Genomic DNA, 24279 nt, shown 5'->3' on the forward strand with positions numbered 1-24279 from the left:
ACCTCCTTTACCAATGAATAAAATTTTGAGACTTTCATAAAGTCGTTTACATTGTGTCATTGGGGACCTTCTACTTTTGGTTCTAATCGGATAGATATTTAGAGTTTTCAAAAGCAAAGAATGCCTGGACTATGCAACTATACTCACATGGGAGCAGGTGTGATCATAACCCAAAATACTCAAGCAATGTTAGTCAAAATTAACACGGTATCCAAAAATGAGGAAAATTTTAAATGGATGAGTAAAAAAAAAATCCATGATTTATAGATCTATAAATCAACACAACTCTGACGAATTTTTGTCAATTTATTGCATAGATAACAAAACAGTTTATCACAGACTGGGTAAATGACGTAAAAATTCTAGATAGCTATTATATGGGTGTTTGGTTTGACTTTAAAATATGAAAGAAAATGATTTTCATGGTACATTCATGTGTAATTGCATATATCAATTAAAGGCTTTTTATGGTAAATGCAGTAACCAGCTAAGCTTAATGGACGTATCGATCATAATAAAGTGAGTATACTAAAATTATGAAAGATGCATGCATTTAACAAAGAAAGATCTAGAAGGCAAAACAGGTGATGCATAACCAATGATCAAACAATGATTGTATACAAAAATATTACGAAAAATTTCATTTCTAACAGATAGCTGCATCATTAATAGATATTTTATTCGCAATGACAGGGCATTGTTTTCAAGGAAGCAATGCTTCTTGAAAGTTGCTTAATAGAAAATATTAATTATATATACATGTATCGTACCTCCAAGGCTGTTTTAAACACTTTTCATAAACATCTATCCAGCTACTATAGATGCCCTGTCCTTGGTCACAAAGATATGGGTAAATGATTTTGAAAAACTATATCACAATATCATTCATCACAGACAGCATAAAAGTTGTATAAAAATATATCACGGGATGCCATTTATGTAAAATTAACATATCTACAGCAAAATCTCTACATTTTCAAATTCCATTTTGGAATTTTTAAACAAAAGGGATTACGTTTAGAATGATCAACAAAAAAAGATTTTTGCAAATTAAATAAATGCATACATAGTGGATGAACATAACTTTAATTATCCTACTGTACATAGATACATAGAGGGATATAATAATAAGTAAATAATAATCAATTTGGCACGAGAGATGTATGTTGAATGACGTAGTCAGTTATGGCGGTATTAGTCATCAACTTTAGAGTTCCGTCTCCTTCACTGGATCCATCAACTGCATGACGAGATCAAAGGAAGTCGGAGGTGTTTCATTCAGCCAACATTTGTTCACGATATCCAAGATCTACAACAAATAATGAAACACTCTGTGAAAAAATCGCATAATTTGAATAGGTAAATCTGTTTCGTGCAATAAAATAATCCCTTTAGATGGAAAATAAACGTATACATTTATCTTATAAGAGCTGATATTTTACTATATTTCATCTTTAATGTAGACTACTATAGTTTGTATAAGGATTCTCGGACAAAAGGATTTCATTTTACAGTTTAAAACAATAGTATTGATAAAATTAGCAATATGAACAAATGTTTTAAAACCAAAGAAAAATTATCAGAGTAAACATTTCGGTGATATTTCTTCGCCGTAAATCGCAATGTTTTAATTCATTTTTTTCAAAATCACCAGCTCAATCCAGTAATAGTGCTAAACTTTATGTACAGATATTATATCATATAGAAGAATACTCTTAAACTAACTGGCATAGATGAATGGATTTAACAAAAAAATATTTACAGGATACTAGGTATTAAAAAAATATATATATTTCTTGTAGTTCAACATACGATTTATTTCACAAGCTTAAGAAAGTCTGGTTTTTTAAGTTACACATGTGCGAAGCACCAGCAAATATTCTTTTAAAAAATCCTGTCTCACACAAGTGAAATAAATTCCACAATCAACTACATAATATTGACATATCAATAAATTTAGAAAGTACCTGACTTCCGACATCTCCAAGCTGGCCTGCTTGTCGGAGCTTCATTTTCATCATATTAAACCCTTCCTCGGTTGCTGGTAACAAATCATTGAAAGACACAAGGTGGAGTGCTGATGTCAATTTTTGGCAGTTTGTGACATGTTTGTCTGACATTCCCATTTTTAAAGGTACGTCAATTTGGATTCTTCCTTTTTCTTCTCTGTTTTCATTTGTTGATGGAACCTCAAACATTTGATCATTTTCGTTAAAATAGGGTTTAGTCTTCCCAACATTTGCAAGAAGTGGAGAATCAAAATCGGGATCCAAAATGGGAGGGTGAGTTCTTTGATGTTCTGGTGTTTGTTTATGAGAGTATACTCTATCGATATAGAGTTCAGCATCTACCACCACTGCGGGTTGATTTTGCATTACATGATTGGGTGAAACCTGATTTGAATTACTAGAATTTCCATTTTGGAAACTTACTGTTTCAGAATCTTCACTTTGTGGTTGATTGAACATAGTGACGTCATTTTCAGACATATTTGTAAATGATTCGTTCAGAATATTATTGTTAGTAGCGTGGGTTGGAGACAGGTGATTTCCTCTAGGTGATTTATGTATTGGAGAATCATGAGCATCTTCTGGACTTTCTCTAATGATTTCTTCTAAACCAATCTGTGATTGCTGACCTGAAGATTTGTTTTTCTTCCCATGATCTTTCCTCGACTTCCTATTCAGGGAACCATATGTTCGACCTGGTATTAATTTTTTCTCCTTTTCACTTTGGAAAAACCCCTGTGAATCTAAATTCATGAACAAGTTTTCATCAGATGGCTCAGTTCGTACATCCAAATGTTCATCTTCAACTTCTCTTTGTTTTGAGGTAATTTCAGTTGCAGATACTTCAGACACCCTCAGTGGAACTCCTTTCTTTACAAGTTCTCTGTAGCGTTTCGTAGCATCTGCAACATGACTACTTGCCATTACATTTGGTCCTCTTACTTCTTTTGAAAGTCCTGGTGTTTTAGGACGAGTAGATGCAGGCGTTTTAGGACGAACCATGTGAGATGAATCGAAACTTTGATTCACAGAGACCTTCTTAGCATGTGATGAGCTGAAATTTTCTATTTCCCCGTCAATATCTATTTCTTTTGTTTGTTCTGGCGACGCTGATGAAACTTCTATTATTCTTGAAAGGCTTGATGTTGGTCGGAATTCATCCTCGCCTTCTGGTATCATGTCATTATCAGGAAGACATTCAATCTCAAGATCTGGTGAGTCAGCTACTCTTTGATTTTCCACTTCAAGAGAATTTATACCAGTGAGACAGAAAGTTTTCTCTTGCAAATGTGATGATGGAGTATTATATAAATTCGAGGAAATAATTCCAGTATTAATTTTCATACGATCTTGTTTCCTGGATTTTGATCGTCTGTCTTTTGTTTCATGGAAAGCTGAATCATCAGAAAAATAACTGCTCTGAGGACCATGGGATGAAATCTCACTGCTTTCACTATCAAAGCCACTATCAACATTTTTACGTAACCGACTTTGCAAGACCTTCTTCATATAAACTTCCTTTGCAGGAGCATCGACATCAGTAGCAAAATCGTCAGTGTCGGCATCAGCCTGAGATGACAAAGACGTAAGTTCACCACTGGTGAGGGATACATCTGCATGTCGAGCCCTTGTGGAACCTCTGCTGCTATAACTGTCCGTGCTGCTGAAGCTTGAAAACCTATTCAGATTCGTCTTTGATAGTTTGTCTGTCAAAAATCTTTTCTCTGTTGTTTCTTTTCTTGGAGCTTGTATGTAATGTTGTTTTGGTTGTGATTCTTCTGTTTGGTCAATTTCATCCTGTTGATAAGATTTATTGACTTCTGATACTTTAAAGTCTTCTACGTTCACCCGAGAATCCTTGTTAGTTTGTACAATAAGCTTCTTTACGTTTGCAAATTTCACATCAAGTTTTTCATTCTTGCTATTTGTCCTTTGAAAATTGAAATCTCTGGATTTACCGCTTAGGGCTCTTTTTAGAGCATTTCTTGCTTTCGACCTTTTATGTTCACTTTCTTCTTTTTCCAGGTTTTCTTTATTGATTTCCTCTTCTGTTGGAGGTTGGGGAGCCGGATACTTTTTTACTGACTTTGATCGTTCTTTCTTTTTTGTATTTTTCTTCTCTTGCTTGGCAGGTTTTTCCTTTTGTGGTTCGTCAATAGAACGAATTTTTATCTTATTTGTTTTATGATCTCGAATCATTTTATGTGGATTTCCTTTCGTAAGTGTTTCTTCTTCGTCAGTTGCTTCGGTTGCCTCGACGATTTCCTGAAGTCCAGAGCTTGTTCGATGTAAAACCTGCGTTCCTGAAAAAGTTCGATGCACAGGTGTACTTAATATCTGCGATCCTGATGATGTTCTGTGAAGAGAGCGAATTGGTTGTAATTTCTTAACATATGTGCCTTGCAGTTCATCATAATAATCTACAAGTTCAAAACGCTGAGTACCAGGTCCATCAAACTGCCAATACGTCTTTGGTCTAGATCCAATTCTGTCCCTTGCATTCATGATCTCGCTTAATCTGGGTCGATGCTTATGGGAATCTAAGGAATCCGCCATTCCAGGAAGACAGTCTATAATATGGTCCAACTCATCTCTTTCCACATCAATAGCTTCAAGTGGGAGTGGTAAATTAGACCAAAGGGAAGCTCTAGAGTCAGCAGATACCGTATTCTTTAATCCATGCGGACGATATTCCATATCACTTCGAATACTCCACTGATCACTCTTTTGTGAGACAGTTCGATGTAGAGAATTTTCTGATTGAAACGACTGAATTGAATTTTTAGAGTCCTGTCTCATTTTCTTATTCAGTCTGTACCTATCAAAGGGAATTTCCATCTCTTCTTCGGATATTTCTTCTGCAGAGGAATCTGCTTTGTCGTTTGGTTTAAATGCTGATACTGTAGTTTCAGAACCAGTGAGATTTTTAATAATAGACACGGGTTTTGATAAAAGTCTTTTACTATTTGACTTTTTTATATCCTTGCTTTTTGTTTCAAAAGCCTGTCCATCGAGAGATTTGGAGTGAGACTTTTTACCTTTTCCTTTTTTCTTATCAAGAGGAGAATCGGTTCTCTCTGGTACAAGTTCTTGTACTGCAGATCTCTTGTGAAACACTTCAGATCGAGCACTCATTTGATGCTGTACCATCTCAACCTCTGGTGTTCCACTCCTTCCATTGTATAGTGTACTGGCTGACTGCACTGACGGAGACCTGTGAGCCATTCTCTGTTGATCTGGAGAAACAGTTCTTGACCTTGTGCTTCGTTTTGACTGAGCAGACATGGGCCGACTTTCAGGAGATAAACTTCTGCTTCGTCTTCTAACTTCTTCAATCAATTCATATGGGGATCTTATGCCATTATGATTTCTCCTTGCATAATGTTCTACATCTGAATCATCGGAGGGGTTATTCATGAGGTCAACATTTTGAGGATAAGGTTCACGAGTAATATGTGGCATCACAACAAAATGTCCGTTTCCGTTGATCAAATCCTTAGGATCTTGGTCATAGTCCCAATCATATTGCATACTTAAGAATCGTCTTTCACACGATTTCGTCACTATCTCTAACGCCACTAAAGCAAACGACCTTATATCTGGAAGAAAGAATTGTCTTTTGCTGGTCACTGCAGTTTCTGGTTGCTGAATTGATCCATAAATTTGTGTACATTCAAAATCCCCAATGGCTGCTCTCATAACCATATTCTGAAATAAAAGTAACATCATCTTGAATACACCTGTACTTACTTGATTTATTTAAATTCTATTAAAATTCAATATACGCATAAATGCATAAGAAATATTATGGTGTTAAAAGTATGAAAATTTTGGTCATTAAAAGTATTAAGGAAAAGGTAAATGCGTAAAATAAAAAAGAAAAGAATTCCACGAAAATTAATAATGAGTACAGATAATCAGAAAGAGTATTTCAATGTAGCATAAGACTATTAACCTGGATAAAACTGATAAAAAGGGTAATAAATACGTTGACAAATGTCATTCTTTCATAACATTCAAGATATATAATACTAGCAAAAGTAAAAAAAAAATAATTTGCCAGATGACATACATGAAAGCATCCTAAATATATGCTAGATTTTTAATAATTAGTATGTGGCGCTAGTATATGTTTAAATAAGAGAAAGTAAGGGTAATTCTCTGGATTAGACTCCTACCCTATACATTGGCCTGGCATACTCTGTCTCCTGACGAAGGTTAGAAAGGATAATATAAGTATTTGATGGTGATTAACATTTCCTATCTATATTCATGCAAGAAATTAAAACTATTTCGTAGAACCACAAATGTTTGACTTTGGTAAATCTGGTCACATCCCAAAATGTTGAGTCCTCCTTATAAAAGATACGACTCGAAAACGTTATTGTTTAATGAGAGAGAATTACAGTGAGTAAATTGGAAAGAAAGAAAATAAAATTATCGATTTCAGTTCGCCTTTGAGTCATTTAACAGAATTGTCAATGTCATACATTACTTCAGGGTATGTTGCTTTAATTTTACCTAAGCTGAACTTGCACCACTAAATACCTGACCGGTTAATTTTAATCATGCAATTATAATTTTTAACATTTTCATTGTATTTTGTTAATTCACTACATGCAATATTCATTTCGTGAAAGAAAACCTTTACGATATCACTTGTAGAGTATAAGTTTGCTAAAGATTTCTACAATAAGAATAACACCTTTTCAATTCTAGGAGGAGAAAACGTAACATAGTGCCATGATAATTTAATATTCTGTTGTTTGAATGAATGAAACTTTAGTTCACATTAGCACATCAAATGCTTCTACATATGTGTCGTGCTATCAAACAGCTGATTCTGCTTTTGAAATGATCTCACTTTTTATAATATACAAGGTTTCAGTTCTCAAAGTTAAAAAAATAAAATACTTGAATAACAAGACATTACATATATTTCTGACAATGTATAAAATAAATGCCTATATGCAATAGGTAAACACAATAAACTAAAAAAAAATGAAGATACGAAACTTACCGGAAGTGATCCTTTGAGGTAGATACAGGAAGAGCTTAGATTATTATGGAGGATATTTTGACTGTGGAGGTAGAACAGACCCTCGGCAATATCGTGGACGACCATCCTCTGACATGTTTCCGGAAGAGATACGTCCTTCTGCAGCACTTCCGCTAAGCTTCCATTGTTTGTCAGCTCAAGGCAGATAATTCTGTGAAAAAAGTGATTCAGACTTGTTGATAGAAAAATGAAAAATGTCTAAATTCTGCTCTAATATTGTCAATAAAAAAAGGCATTTTTTCAGGTAAAATTTCTTACTTAACCGAGTGATAAAATACTACGAATAATAAGAATGCTCAAACTTTCACAATATATAGTGGTTTAAAATATTTTTGTAGGTAAATTGTGAATAGGATATATGTTCAATTATACATTACTGTACATCATGTACAGTAAAGAATGGACTCTACATTATCAAGATTTATACATCTGGAAAGTTTTCTTTTAAATGCCATTATTTAGCGTTACTGCATAATTATTTATTCATTGGTCTCGTTTTTAAACACGGAGGCCTAATTGCTTTTCCAGTTTACGAAAAACTCAAACAGAATGATGCAATCACATATAATATACTTTATTTAATTTGAATGATAATTGTCCTCCAAACATTCTAATCAATAAAAATGATCGAAACAATCAAAATATAATGAAGACATTTGAATTCGATCAATTGAAACTGGATTTCTGAAGAAAAATCAATAGCACATAGTTTGAACAATTAATGCTTTGTAAGCATAACTTTCCACCATGTTAAAAGACAACTGGTTGGTTTTTAACATATACTTGCCTGTATAAATAATACCATAAGCTGGCATGGGTCTTTTATATAAAGGGAAAGAACAAATGAGTACCTAGAGTCACTAGTGATTATCTCCCCTGTAATCAGGGTCATTGTCTCGTAGTAAGGGTTGGAACTGCTGGTCCACAGACACTGCAGGAGACTCGGGTGTTGTGCCTTCCTGAGCATGCCCAGAACCACAATTTCCTGTGCCCAAGCTTTGACGTGATTCGAGCCATAGACCTTCATCAGGCCCCGTTTGACCAATCCTCGGGACACGCTCCATGTTGCTCTCAGTCGTAACCTTCCAGGTTCCTGTAAAGTGTTTGAATAGAATTCCGGTTGATTCTACATTTATCTTTTTCATAAAAGCAGATTTAGAATTAGAATATAAAAATTAGATTTTACAAATAAAAAGAAATCGATAAACAATTTGCAACAGGAAAATGAATTTTTTATTGTCGTTTTTAACGACATGTCTGTGTGCTTTGGTCTATAAAAAAGGAGGGACGTTTGACAAAAGTACAAATATCATTGCAGTTTTCTAGGATATCGAGAGCTACAAGCACTTGTTTCCTAACTAAACAATGATTCAAAAGGCACACGATGAAGTTTAACAACTGCGGTCCTTGGTGATTTATTTGACTTCTGTTTAGTTTCTAGTCCTCCATGTTAAAAGAGCGTCGTGTTTGACAGAAATTTCCCATTTTGTTTTCAAAAACACTCGATGGTTTCTCAGCATTAAAAAAATATTAACCACCAAGGTAAATATTCGCCAAGACTTAAACGTGGTTAAGAAAAAAGTCCGCTATAAATTCTTTCACGTGGTTAAGAAAAAAAGTTCGCTAAAATATTTCATTTAACATAAAAATATCATCTTTTTTAATTGATAAAACGTATCATTTTAATTGCTCGAGGAGGGCTTTCGTAAAGTTAATGCTCTTAGAAAGGCTGTGGCCGTTGACTCAAATTTTACACTAAAGCATTCTTTGTGTTAAATTTACTTAATGGATACAAGATCAAGGATGGGAATTAAGTCATTTTGCTCTTAAACGAATGTCCTACTGACTTAAACCCACTCAGCACAAGTAGTTGTCTATTTCAGCTGAAATAGATCTAATACAAAATAAAGTAAAACGTTGACTCGATATAAAATGGAAAATGATTTTTTGAAGAACAATTCTACTAAAATCATTCTCAGTTTTTTATTGAGTCAACAGGAATATTTTTTTTTACTTTGTGTTTTTATTATTCCATCTGAGATAGGCAACTAGTTTTGCTGAGTGAGTTAAGTCAATGGGACTTCGTGTACGAGCAAATTGACTTCAGTTATTATTAGCAAACTTTTGCGAGTGTGAAGGCAGCATTTTTAAAGGGGGTGTTATCCTTTGAAAAAAAAAATTAAATGACTTTATTCCATATATGCAAATTAAATCATTTTTATCTAAATTTCACTTCTTCTTAATAATTACTTTTGCTTGCGCCGACTATGGTTCATAAAAAAGATTTTATTATGGTATAAATCTTGACTCTTTAAAAATTCTGTTTGTGAAAGGTATTTTCTATTCCACGTTTTCAATGATAAATGGGCCTCTAATCTAAAGAGGTCTTTTTCTATCAAATCCGAAGGTTTAAATGGATTAGTCTTGTGTGGATAATTGTAAAAAATGTTGATTTTTAAATAAAGTCGATAACGTAGGATATCAGAAGCAAAATATGACATAAAACATGCCGTGGTTTTTGATTAATGGTCCCTCCACTGACACCTTTCTATAATTGATGGAATAATTTGTATTCTTTGAAGAATTTTTACCTGCCACTTTTTCTATAAAAACCTTTACAATTTTTGACATTTCTACAACTTTTTCCCCCTCGAGAACTTTAATAGAAACTCCCTCTCACAACTCCTTTTATAACACAAATCTATCCATGGGGTATATAAAAACCGCAAAAACATGCAAAATCACATTACCTGATTTTGATGTTAGATAACTATAAGAGACATATACATATCAACTGGTATAGAATTATATTCCATCCAATGTTAATAGCTCTCAAGGCTGCCCATTTTTTGATAAATATCAATGGTTATAAATTTTCAATACACGATCAAACTTTCTGAACTTTAGGCTTTTAAAAACATAGTTAAGAGATTTAGACCAACTGAAAGCTATTCTTTAAATGCTTTGAAAACCACGATCATTTAAGCTAATGAAGAGTTATAGAACATGCAAGTACCACGAAAAACCCTTTCATACCTATAGGTGTAGATATAATTATGTATATATCAGATATCTTTACCGCTCGAATTCGTCGAATTAAATTTGACAAAAGCGTTCTAAGTGTTTCTACTCTAGACATGAAACAAGGTTAAATCAAACAAGATTTCCTTCACAAAATTCAATTTAAATAGATAAAAGATTATTTTTGTTCACATGAGTAGGTCTCTAATGTTGACATTGAGTTGAGAATTGAAATTCGAAAATGTCTTCAATTGTGTGGTAACTGATGGTACCCTCTGATTGTGTATCTTGTAAAGAAATCTAATACTCTAAAGCGTACCGTATATTTGTTGAAAGTACTAAAAATTAGTTTTAATTTACCTATTTTGCTTAAAAGTAGAAAGAAAATATAAAAATTAATAATGATCATCTGTAGCTTAATCTCAACTATCAAAACACCTAAGTTTTAATACAGTTTTATCATTTTATAACGTTCTTTATTCAGTAACAAAACCCATTTCTACCAATACTCATCAAACTATCTTTGAATTCAATTAATTTTTATTTTGATATACTAAAAAGTATGTTTACTCGTAACGGTTATAAAGTCCTTATAAGTTGACAGTTCTAACGACAAACTTCTCAAATGGTTCCAGTTGTTTATAGATATCTCCAGCGTGACTATGCATAAAGAGTTTACATTTGGAGCTATATACAAGGGCTTCTTAATTTGAATTTTCAATATTTGAAAACACTACAATGAATACTCCTCTTAAGTTTACTTATTGGGTTTTTTCTTTATCATTTCCTTGATGGTTATTTTAAGACACAATGAGTTTCGTATATTGCATTAAATAATTCACTTGTATTAGCAATTAAAAAGAACAGCTAAATACTTTTTTTTAAAATCAAATATTGATTTAAAACGAAATTTATATAAAATATTATTGGCAGTGGGATCTTTTAATTTCCTTTTCTTCTTTTTTTTTTACGTCAGTGCACGCGCATATGTTCGAACATTACATTTACATCTTCTTTGATTGGAGTTATTTTTTTAAATTCCACTCGGAACCCTTGCTTCGATAAGACTTGTACTATAATCATCTCCATCAACAAAATCTTTTTAAAATTATCTTTTACTTGAAAAAAAAATCGAATTTATCTTGTTATATTCTCACCTCTACTTTGATGAGCTCGAGCCGCTTGAGTTTATGATGTGGCTCCTCCACATCGCGAGTTGATCCACAACAGCATAAACTCCACATGCTATTCCCAACCTGGGAACACACACCGTGAAAGATTGTAACGAGGCTTAACGACAACAATACTATCCAAGTCGCCGAGGAAAGATGTCCGGTATCGTAGTAAGTCACAAAATTACACAGAAACAATACGATGATCCATACAGTAAGTTCGCACAACAAGATCTTTTGGAATCTCTTTCCTTCGATCACCAACTGGGATTGCCACACATTAACGGTGGAAGAGTGGATTCTGTTGCTGAATCCTTTCCATAGCTTAACAGCACTAATGACACATGTGAAGAAAGCAATGAGGAGAGAAAACCAAAGTACCACGAAATTCACAACACCTAGTGTTCCACCATCTTCGTTGGGTTGGCTGATTCGCACACATGAAATAGCAAAATGACTTGTAGATGGGCTGTATCCTAAAGGTGTTAAAGGCAATGCAGATAGAAACACCGAAATAATTTTTTCAGGAATGGTGATGACAAGGAAGACATTTCTATGAAACGTAGAAATTTGCGAAGCTTTTCCCGGGTTGTATATCCCAAATAAAATTATCCCTGCTGTGAGAAACCCGCAAACACAGTCAAACACGCCAAACACGAGCAGAAACCCAGAGGCACTACACACTGGCTCCGATCCAGAAAGTTTAAATGAAATTGAAAGAATCAACCCTACACCTAAAAAAACATGCCCGAGATCGATAGATAGGTAGGCATACTTCCAAAGCTTAGGCAGAGAGAACTGCTTTTTCTGTTTATAAAATATTGACACAAGATTATTTATAAGACCCAACACAGAACAAACAAGGACAATAAATGCTAATGGTGTGTTATGCGTATCACCCATCATGCACCTGCCCACCAAAGTTTAAAGGGCTAATCAAGTATAGATTGGTGTAAGATTTCATATCTTGATTTTTCGTGTATTTTGGAATATTGATACACAATTAATTTGACTTGTCGATCATTCTTCTGCTGCTAGCACCTCGAAATAGCTCCATTTCTTTATGCAAATTAAGTTCTTTCTTATGTGTTTGGCTTTTAAATGGGGTTGTATTCGCTCTCTTTCATTTGATACGACTCCGAATTCAATAGATGTCAATACTATCCATCTACCTGTAAAACATATTATAGAGATAAATAAGCATTTCATGACATTAAACTCCCTAATCACGACCTGAATTAATGCTGTATTCAGTCCCACCAGGAGGGGATTTTTAAAAGCTTTCACAACTTCGGAATAAAATCATTTAATTCATTGAGAAAATGTTCTGCATTCAAACTCATACACAGTACGGATCAATGGAACGAAATTGCATGGAGATTAACATATACGACATGACAAGTCAGCCAACTTTAGTTTTCATCCTACATGTATACAATGCTACAATTCGCTGAAGCAGCATTACTGTCCTTGTGGGAAACATCCTAGAATTATTGATTTATCAATAAAATACATTATTCAGTAAATGGTCTTCACTACGTAGGCATTTATCTTCTTTCAATTTTTAATATTAGCAAAATTATATTTAGTTTTAATGCTTAGAAATCCGAATCAGAGTATGCAAGGTTGGTGTCTGAGAATCTCGATTCTAGAAGTTATGTGAGGTTTTTGTATACGATTTTTTCTTTGATAATCTTAATTAATTGCAACTACTTTTAATGTATAGCATCGAAGAGAACACAAACTCTAGATTTCGTTGTCCCTGCACCCCGAAACTTTGGAGGGGCTAAAACCATCAACATTAATTAATTCAATCTAAAAAAATCTTTTCCTTTACTCATGGAAATCAAGCAGTTAAACTGTTAGAATAACTATATGTAATAAGAATTGAGCTTTCTACCAAATATGTAAAACCCATGACCCTTGGGCTACAGGTTCTGGTGTTATGTGGAAATGTATTGGTCGTATCGTGAAAAAGCATACATTCCTTAAAAATCTTTTCCTCTTCATGAATATTTAGCAAATAAATTTTATTATTTAAAAAATCGTCTTATTTAGTTGAGAGTTGAGTAGTATTTTATTGAACATACAGTGAAAAATGAATTAATTTTTTGAATAAAATTAAATTATGTACACCTGTGTATCTATTAGATAAAATAAGTGCACTATTGTGCAGAACAAGAATGCTTCCTCAAAAATAGTGAAATGTGCATGATGTCTCTTTCAGAATGGTGAATATCATGGCCCAGGAGAGAGGAGTTCCAGTGTAAAGATTGGGTACTATTTTAATTTTACTATTATTGTATAGGAATATTAACTCTGCTTTTAAGAGAAAATATTCTTTTTTGACATAATACTGTAAGTTATTGGTAAGTTAAATGAAAGAATTGGTCATTTTAATACCGTATAGGTGAAAAATTTAGCGAGAGGCATTTTTTTAAAAACTTGGTATTCTCTTTTTAGGGAGCATATAAACTATTTTAAAAGCTCAATAAAGAAGCAATTACAAAAAAAAAAAATGGAAATTCAATTAATTCATTATGCAAAATAAAATTAAAAATTAATTTTAGATCCAAAATTTCTAACCTTAAATATCAATTGTTTGTAAAATATCCTGATATCGTTTTAAAGCATTTTAGAGTAGAAAGGGATTTACCAAGAGAAATTTTCAAAAGTTTTATTACCTAAGCAGAAATTAATTATTATGCCTATGGAAGGAAGTAAGTTTTTTAAGGTAAAAAAATTACTTCAAATATCAAAAAATGCTGTGGTGGAAAGATGTATTTGATATGATTAAAAAATTAGAAATTATTTTTTTACCAGACAGATTTTTTTTAAAATTAATATTTATTAAGTATAATCAAAGAGAGATAACTCGTCAAGGGCAGGAAAAGGTCATTAATTAGGACATGTCCCAATCTTACATTCTTATACTATAAGATGAAAACGGTATATGATTAAAAAGTATTTTATAGTAGTTCATAGAAAGAATTTTATGGGGAAAGAGAAGTTTTAAGTTTATTTAAAATACATAGTAAAGCATACGACGTCATCATTATCTAAAAAGAAATTTAGCAAGACGGTATTTCTTTATTCAATTTTCAAAATGGCATTCATTAAACCGTAAAAATGACGCCAGAATGCACGATGCAAGCAATAAAAAATACTTTATACATTTAGTTTAAAAGCTGGAATAATTGCCCTATTTATGAATTATAAATATTGTCTAGTATCCCAATTCTCTGATTAATCATTGAATGGGTTAAAAATCATATAGAGCTAAATGAAATGGAAAAAAATGAGGATAGTTTTTAAGAACAAAGATTTCCCCAAAGCATTCTCTATTTCGATTTTTTTTCGCATTCACTTTACTTCTGATTTTAAAATTTTTCAAATATTTTATTACTTGCATCTTTGTACAGGTGAAAAAAGAATTAATCTAGATGTATTATACTTATAATGTCATAAAATAGCATGGTTAATACAAAATGCTTTCTGGGTAAAATTACAAATATTTCTAAAAGCAGAATCATCTATATCTCGCATGGTTTTGGCCTCTTACCCCTATAATCTAACGACCTAACATTCTTTGAAATTCTTATCTAAAAATCGAAAGATTCCAGAGAGAAATCAAACATTCTTTTTCAAAAAATTACTGACAGCACAAATCTCCAAGTAAACATTGTGGACTCTACAATGCTATTTGTCCAATGATAGCGGATTTAACGGGTGTTTAATAAAAAAAACAGCGAGTTCAAGGGGTCTCCTTGTAGAACACATTTATCTGAATTTTTATACGACTTTATAAACTCTTATCTCTTTGACGTGTGTAATCAATATTACTGGACAACAAACTCACGTCACCACCTGCGCGGTGTGAACTTCAGATCTAAAATTAAGCTCTGATCATTGATTATATTCATTAAGCGTAAAGAAATTGCAATATTATTATTATACCCCCCGCTTGAAAAGCGGGAGGGTATATAGAAATTGCAGCTGTATGTTACTCCTTTTTGAAATTTAATGTAGAATCTTTATTACATATTATTGTGCACCTCCTATTTTATTTTTTGATCCGACAAATATTTTGGGTTTAACGGCCACCGCAAAACATGGACTTTGCCATTATAATCATATGTCATTGAATAAAATTTTATTGTTAAACCGAATGAAATTTTATTGCTAAAAGATACCATAAAATAAGTAATCATATAACCTTTCATTTATGCTTCATTGATATTCATTATTTTGAAAGGAAACGACACATTTTTCTTTTCTATACATTTATGAATTTAAAGTCTCTTTCAGTCTAATGAAAACCTATAAACTGGAAAGATTCAAAAATCATTTAAATGATGCAAAATATTTTTTTCTTCAAAGGGTTAAAATAATTTAACCCCCTTGAAAGTAGACAAATGAAAAGAATTCAAAGGCAAGGTATAATTTTTGCTGAAGCATAAATAAGGGGTAAAAGGATTAAATCTTGTAACTACATTGCTAACGGTCGCTGCTAGTATACATATGCATATATCACTCTAAAAAAAGTTTTACTTGTTGTTTTTAAAATAAGATATTATATTAAGAAAAACTAGTAATTATTAGTAATCCATTTAGTCAGAATAGCAAGTAAATGACTATCATGGTTAGTAATTGTAAACATAATTAGTAACTAGTGCTAATTGTAACGGGGACCGTTACAGATGTTCCCCAAACGCTCCCCAACTCCCTTTTTGTGCCATATTCCCTGTAAGCTTCATTAAATAGGACAAACTTTATGCATTTGAGACTTTAACAACGTTTACCCAGAAGGGAACCAAGTTCATTCAAATTTTAGCATTGCACGCGTTCGCATGTGAATGCATGTGCGTAATGACCATATCATCTTGTCTACACAATCTATATACTTTTAAGTTACTTAATATTAAAGTATTTAATCCAAAAGTATTAAAAAATACGCTCATTCAATTGTATTTTTTATTTTACTCATTTCACGTGCACGCACGTGCACACATGAGCATGGTGACATACCTTCTTGTAGAAGTCTATTACCTCTATCTATCTTCCAAATCTCAATCTGTTTGGTTGAAAACTAAGGGAGTTATAGCTATTTAAAGTTTCAGCCAATCAGATTGCGGCGCGCGTACACGCACGTGTATGGATGTGCATGGTGACCATACTCTCTTGTAGAAGTCTATTATATCTATCTATGTTCCAAATCCCATCCTGTTTGGGTGAAAACCAAGGGAGGTATAGCTATTTAAAGTTTCAGCCAATCAGATTGCAGCGCATGTGCAAGCACGTGTTTTCATGAAAATTGTTATATATCATGTTGTAGTATATCCTAATGCATGGCTATGTTCAAAATTTCAAAGAATTTCATCAAAAAACAAGAAAGATATTGAGACTTTAGTTTCAGCCAATCAGAGCGAAGCGCACGTGCATGCGCGTGAGATCTTGCTATTTTGACCATGTCATATTGTCTATGCTACTACTATATCCTTATATTATGAGTTTCAAAGCATTTCATAAAAAAGGTAAAAATTTACGCCTATTTCAATTAAATCAGTCATTTCACGTGTTTTGCGCGCTCTTGCAAGCACGTGCACACAAAATGGCATGTTGACAATGTCACCTTATCTACATTTATAATATGTCTATATATTCTAAATATCAAAGCATTACATCGAAAAATGTAAAAGTTACGGCAATTTCAAGTATATTGGTCATTTCACGTGTTGCACGTGCGCGCTCTTGCAAGCACGTGCGCGCAAAATGACCTTTGTTCCGCAAATCTACATAACATGCCTACTTACCCTAAAAAGGTTTCCCCTTAATCGGATGTGTACTTTACAAGATCATTCGCGGACAAAATTTTCCCGAGAAGAAAAATAATAATAATAAGAAACAGAGTAAAAACAATATGTTCCCCAACTTCGTTTGGGGAACATAATAAGGATGAATTCTTTTACTTATAAAATGATTTACTAAGTATCAATACTTAATAGGAATTATATTACTTAGTAAATGAACTACTCATTTTTAGTAAATTATTATTACTTAATTTAGAGATAATATGCTTTCTATTTACTAGATTTTATGAATTATTACTAAGTAAATGTAATTCTGAAATTAATTAAAATCTAGAATATTATTACTTAAGAGAATGCTAAGTAAATGAAATACTTATCATATTTACTAAAATCGACATTATTTACAAGAAAACTGCAAGGTCTAGACCTTCTGATACAGGAGATACATGTAACTATGAAAGTACAAAATGTAAGACTAATCACAGTTTTCTTGATCACAGTGTCCTATTTAAGCTTTCTGAGTAGTCAATTAGATGAAATCCACATGGAATGGTAACAATACTTTCTATTTCTTTTGCCAATTTCTTTGTAATTGTTTTATTATATTTAACAATAAAACATTTAATTCTAACATCAAAAGCCTTATTAATTGAATAAGTTGTATCTTTTTAAGGACCATTTTAAAAATGGTTTAAAGTTTCAAGAACTTAATACAGCATTTTAATTAGTATGACTTTTTTTTTTACATGAAGAAATATTTAGGAGAAAGATAACTCCTCCTCACAGACAAGTAATATGGAAGCCAAAATTATATACCCGGTATTACATTTCAAGAATTCAATCCTGATAGTGATTAGACTACCATTTTAAAGTAATTATTTGTATTGAAACTGCTCTGAATTCTCCTTGATTCAGTTAATAAATTATTGTTTTAAGTAAATCAATTAAATACAATTTAAACAAGATGTGTTCGTGAAACACTGATGCTCCCCGTATGGCAACATACCAAAGGTTAAACTTTTCTTATATGCAAATTCAATATATTGGTATTTCTTGATATCTCAAAGGTCAAGGTCAAATGGTCAATGTTATTGGTATCTAATGAAAGGTCCTGCCACAAAAAATACATATCTGAAATATGAAAGCACTAGCCCCAACCCTTCAGAAGTTATGGTCAAGGTTACCAATTTTGAAATGTAGATCAAACTCCAAGGTCAAGGACAAAGGGTCAGATTTGGTGGTACCCTAAAAAATGTCTTGTCACAAGGATGAAATTTGTAAAGTATGAATGCACTAACCCTAACCCTTTTAAAGTGAAAGTAAAGGTGTGCTTTTTAAAAGTGGGTCAGACTCCAAGGTCAATGTCAAAGGGTCAACGTTCTTGGTATCCAATGACTGGTCTTTTCACAGGAGTTACATATATGTAAGTATGAAAGCCCTATCCCTTATCGTTCAAAAGTAATGGCCAAGGTTAAAGTTTTTTTCACAAGGATGAAATCTCCAAGGTCAAAGTCAAATGGTCATGGTTGTTGGTATCCAATGAAAGGCCTTTCAACAAAAAATATATATGTGAAGTATTAATGTCCTGGTATTTACTATTTAAAAGATATGGCTAAAGAAAAAGGTTGGAATTTGTAAAAGTGGGTCGAATTCCAAGGTCAAGGTCAAAAGTTCAAATTTGGCGATACTCAAAGAAAGGTCTTGTCAAAAGGAATGGACGTGTGAAATATACAAGTCATATCTCCGCTAAATCAAAAGTTATGGGCAAGGTTAAATTTTTTGCGGACAAACAGAGAGACAGACAGACAGACAGAGAGACAGACAGACGGACACGACAAAAACTATATACCCCCGAAACTTCGTTTACGGGGGCAAAAAAAATATTAGTTATATAGTAAATAGTGGTAAAATCTAAGTAAAGGCCAAGTAATGTTATTACTTATATACACAAATTTAAGTAAATATAAATTACTAGGTAAAATGTTTTAGTGTTTAAGTAAAACAATTCTTTAAAATACAAAAATCAAGTAAAACATTTGAATTTAGTAATTGACACATATTTTAGTAATTGATTTAAAATTTTAAGTAAATGCTTAGTAATTATCTTTTACTTATCTTTGTTATTTCAAGTAAAAAATGACTACTAAGTAAAACTTTTTTAAGAGTGATGGAGGCAGTGCTAAGAACTGAAGAACGTGTACTGTTAAGGTGGGTTTCCCAATAGAGGCTAAATGAGAAGTGCAAACATGAATTTACATCTCACTTTGTTCCTGCTAAATCCTAAACCTATATGGATATTGTCCTGTATATCTACCGTTTGAAGAAAACTTGATAATAAAATGAACAAACAAGTTTGGCGATCAATATTTTACGGTCCATTTTATAACCTGATTAAACTCAATAGATACAATTTCAAGAGGTAGTGGTATTGGCAGAGGGGTTGGTATTTGTGTTTGTTTAACGACAGTAGTTCATATTAAACAGTTTTGTCAATAGTTTTTCATTTCCCGCTAATAGAAAGAAAGAAAATGAAAGACGGACAATTCAAATATTTAAAGTACACATAAATTGTATTGTATCGAAGGGTATCATTTAAAATAATTGTTTGGAAAATTAAGCTGCACCATTAAAGAGAAGTGCTCATTGGGGATTATTGTCTATAGGGCAAGAGCAAGTAAGCTTCATGTGAGGTTTTTTCCCTAAGCTGATTAATTCATCAGTTTAATTTTTTAAAAAATGAATCTGAATTGAATTAAATCCTTAGAAACTGCTAGATAAAATAACAGGTTTTTTTTTGGCTTTTAGTAATTTCAACTGATAATTTTGGGGTAGGAAAATATGCATTTGCTTGTCTAATTAACTAAAATGTGTCAACATATTTATATACAATGCGATTTGAGAAAACAATTAAACATATGATTTCATAATTTTAAAAATAGCTTCAGGGACCATATTGCTCACTGATCACTATGGCTAGGAATAAAAAAGAAAAAAACTCTTAAAAGGGGATGGATGTCTTTAAACACCTTAAATTTAAATTTAGTAATAATGATGCTTCCAAGACCATGATGTGAGCAGACTTGAACCTACGAAAACAACCTATCATGGCTTTGCCAAAGTAACCCCATTCTATCCTTGGGATCATGACTTGAACAAAACTTGAATATACACTACCCAAGGATGCCTCATGTAAATAATAACCAACCAAGGCTTATCTGTTCTTTAAAAGAGGATTCTTAAAAGTTAAAGCTTTTTAAAATATATTCCTATGTAAAAATTCGATATTTCATTGTGGCCCCACCCTACCCCTGAGGGTCATGATTTAAAATAAACTTGAATCAACACAACCAGAGGACGAGTAAAGTAACCAGAAGTCTCTGTCGAGACTGTACCTCTACTGGTTTGTACTTATAACAAAGGAAGAGAAAAGTAGCATTTTGAAAGTATTTGTAGTAGCCACGGCAACACCATTCATCAAAATAGAAAAAAACGATAATCAAATTTATATATCCTAGTTTAGTCTACTTGTGTGCCAAGACATTGAAATCGGATCAAAACTGTAGGAGGAGTAGCATTTTGAAAGTATTTCATAGAAATTTCTATTTTTAGTGACCTTGGCAACGTTCATTGAAATTAAAAAAACGGATACACAGAATTATGTACCTTAGCGTAGTCTACTTCTGTGCCAAGTCATATTGAAATTACACCAAAACTGTCGGGGAGTCGCATTTTGAAAGTATTTCACAGAAAATTCTATTTTCAATAAGAATGGCAACACTGCTTATCGAATTCAAAAACCGATACACAGAATTATGTATCTTTCTGTAGTCTACTTGTGTGCCAAGTTGTATTGAAATCAGACCAAACTGTAGGAGAAAGAGAGAGAGAGAGATTAATACGATTTTAAATACGTCCTTACTCTAAAAGTCCACAGAGTAATAGCTGTGGAAACTGTCCAGTGATTGCTGATGTCAGATTTTTTTTTCCTTTAACACAACATTTTTGAATATAATATTTTTAGGGTTACTACCACCCAGTAGAAAAATGACGTAATTTTTCTGCTGGATGGTAGAAACTCTTACATTTCACTTTTAAAAAATGTTTCTTGTTTCAGGAAAAAATATTTCTTGTGTATGATGATTCAAAATAATAGATAGTAAAACTTTATGGGCCTAGCAATCCGAAATAAAAACGAAAGCCAAACGCTGAGAAGTAAATATCGATGTATAAAAAAAAAATGAAATATATGGAGATTACGAATAGTACTGAAACTCGTAAGTCCATAAAACAATACAAAATTGGAGCAGAACAAACATGGACCACAGAAACAGCTTCAGAAGTGGGATCAGGTACCATGGAGGAGTGAAATCCCCTGCCGATCTGTAATACCTGCCGTGTGCTCCCTGTCATGGTCGGGAAATCCGACGACAATTCAGTCTGTATATAATGGCCTAACAAGTAATATGAATAACGTCAGTCAGCATACGACTTAATGATATTGTATTTGCTGACAAGGTATCGTCCAAAAAAATTACGAACGATGACTTTAACGAGACTGCTGATATTCTTGTTTCAGCAACTTGTTTGTCAGAGGCTTACCTCGTTTTAGAAATTGAACATGCTCTCGCGTATCGAATCAATTGAAAGAAATAAACTCCGTATGCAGGTGATGAAGGTATATTACTATATTAATAAGGAAAATTGACGATTGTAAACTTAATGTTATCACGTTTCTCATAAACGCTTGTTTGTTAGATTAACATTTATGTCTTTTTCAAATAAAATATCTAAATATGACCTGGTCTCCAAAAACCACATAGATATTGGCTATCAGAAACTCAAGTATCTTTTTCATGTAAACTTCAGAGTATTTGTGTGTACAATAAGAATATTTTGTCACAATTAAATAATTTTGCAAATGACCAATGACAAGGTTAGTAAATTTAAGAGTTCCATTTTTATTGAAAAAGCAGCTGTCAATGATATAAAAAAAATATTCCAAAATGTCCATAACCATGGAACAAGAAGCCAAGGTAAAGTGTCAATTTGTTTACAGAGCTATAGTTGTGAGATAATCAATTTGTATGCTCCCTAAAATTGAAAAATGAAATTGATTTCTAATAGCTTTCACTTGTTTTTCTACAGGGGAAAGGTGATTTTTTTTAAATCATTTTTTGTGTTGAACCACTTATTGTCATGTTACATCAACGTTCCATCGATTGTGGCCAATCTTTGTTATTTTTGGGCCCAAGTATGCAAAACCAATTGCTAACAAATCAAAGTTTCTTCGAAACCTAACTCTTTAACATAAAAAAAGATGCAATAAAAATGTTTTATTGTTATGATTATTGGCCTTACTTGGACTCAAACATTAGAAATACAGTCATTCTCGGAGTAATTTCGCCCCTTTCGTTTTCTATATTCCCCATTCGTCTACAATTAGATGAAATCAATGTGTAATTAAAAGTGTGTAAAATTGGAGAAGGAATTTCTTCGATCAAAAAATCTCTTTCCAAATATTGTTATAAAGCTTAACTCAGGCAGAGTATACGCACTACCAATCAACATTGATTTCCTAACTACCTCATATGCATAATTCATCAGGTACATATTGTCTAAAAATCTGCATTTAAATCAAACACACGAAGACAGTATTATAAAAGTATCTTACAAGAAAAATTCCCAGGGAATGAAGTACAGAAAACAATAACAAATAAATTTTGATTAAATTCCATTCGGCTTTTTTTCTATTTTCTAGCAATTCTGGTAAGGAAAAAAAAAGGGAGAATTTTAAATACCTCTTATAATTAAGTCTAATATTAGAAACTTTAAAATTGAATTTTTAAGTCATAGTCCAGAATTCTAATTACCTCATTAACTTGAGACCCTGAAAACGTGGAAGCTAATACGTCTAGAATTGCCCCGTCAAACAATGAACTATCAATAATGGAGCCTCTCTCGTCAACGGACTTTGTATTAATCTTTTCTTTCTCGTTTTTTTTTTTCATATCTTGTTTTTAAAGATCTTTGGTCGAGTTTTTTCTGAGTTTGTGCATGAGTATATTTACGATATTATTGGTTTGGGGTTTAAGTAATTCTGTATTTCAAGACAGTTTGTAAAATATTCAATTGACATAAAAAAAAATTGAATAAAGGACTTAAGGACAATAAAATTAGAATTATAGAATTGATCAATCTTACTAGATAATACAATATTTAGATAAAGAGGATTATTGATGATTTTTTATCAAGTTCTTTTATTAAAATTAATAAAATGCTTATAATTGAAAAACAACGAAGAGTTCTAAATTTGAATCAAAACTCCTACCTCGAACTCGGGAAGTATCCTTTCGTATTCCACATAAATTGATATTGTTGTTTTCTGCTACTATCATGGATAAAAATCTAAAAATGATATTTATACATATATACAAGCGCAAGTAATGTAGGAAAACTATAAACTCAAATATGGCGTATATTCATAAACACAATGATGAAACCTGATATTTGAAATTATCCATCCAGTCTACACCTAGGACAATAGACTTGTTCTTAGGCTTAAAGAGTGTCCTTAACTTTGTCTACGTACGCAATATGGGGTCGATTATCTATTAAATCGTGAAAATTTAATTGATAAATGATAGGGCAGTCTTAATTTTTGATAGGTACATTGCCAATTTGATTTTTATCTCAATATTAACTATAGATCTGTCTATCGTTTAACATCTCCAGACTACATATGCATTAAACAAGTCACAAAGAACAATTCAAAGACTAATTGAATAAGAAAAAATGAAATATCATAAAACTTTAAAACTTACCTCACTTTAATAGCATTCCGTTTCGTCTTTATTTCTACATGTAGCTAAATAAAAACGTTAATAGAATCCTACATGTAATAGTTTCCTTTCATATTCCTCTCTCTCTTTCTATGCATTTCCAAATGTTTCTTCATAGTGGCACAATAACTGTCAAAAAAGTGACACAGGGGGTCAAACCACATAGGGATCCCACCGATATGTATCAATTACGCACAGTTAAAGGGAGTGTCACTTTTCAGATCAAAAAAAGTGTAAGCCAGTCAGCAATCTACCCGATCGTCCCAAACAATTAAGTCTATTATCATTCCTCCGTACAGATCCGTCAACCATGAAGAGGAAAAAAACCTATTTTTTAAATACACGGAGCTCTTCAGTGAGATATTGGAA

The 24279-nt window shown here is 32.4% G+C and overlaps 1 protein-coding gene across 2 annotated transcripts; it reads right to left on the reverse strand.

The window, feature by feature from the left end:
* Nucleotides 1-288: 288 nt before the first annotated feature.
* On the reverse strand, nt 289-24003 carry LOC134234950 (uncharacterized). Of its 2 annotated transcripts, XM_062717026.1 has the most exons (8): nt 23893-24003; nt 23400-23476; nt 11247-12433; nt 7920-8161; nt 7030-7219; nt 6188-6217; nt 1968-5717; nt 289-1309 (listed from the first exon to the last, which is right to left on the reverse strand). In XM_062717026.1, exons 3-8 carry the CDS (start codon nt 12165-12167, stop codon nt 1208-1210), a joined length of 5235 nt encoding a protein of 1744 aa, XP_062573010.1. In that variant the 5' UTR covers nt 12168-12433; nt 23400-23476; nt 23893-24003; the 3' UTR covers nt 289-1207. The 2 variants fall into 2 exon arrangements, with proteins under 2 accessions (XP_062573010.1, XP_062573011.1); XM_062717027.1 differs by lacking the exon at nt 6188-6217.
* Between the last annotated feature and the right edge of the window lie 276 nt (nt 24004-24279).

This window comes from Saccostrea cucullata, unplaced genomic scaffold (genome assembly GCF_032062105.1).
Source record: "Saccostrea cucullata isolate Sc308-1 unplaced genomic scaffold, CSIRO_AGI_Scuc_v1 ctg617, whole genome shotgun sequence".
NCBI lineage: Eukaryota > Metazoa > Mollusca > Bivalvia > Ostreida > Ostreidae > Saccostrea > Saccostrea cuccullata.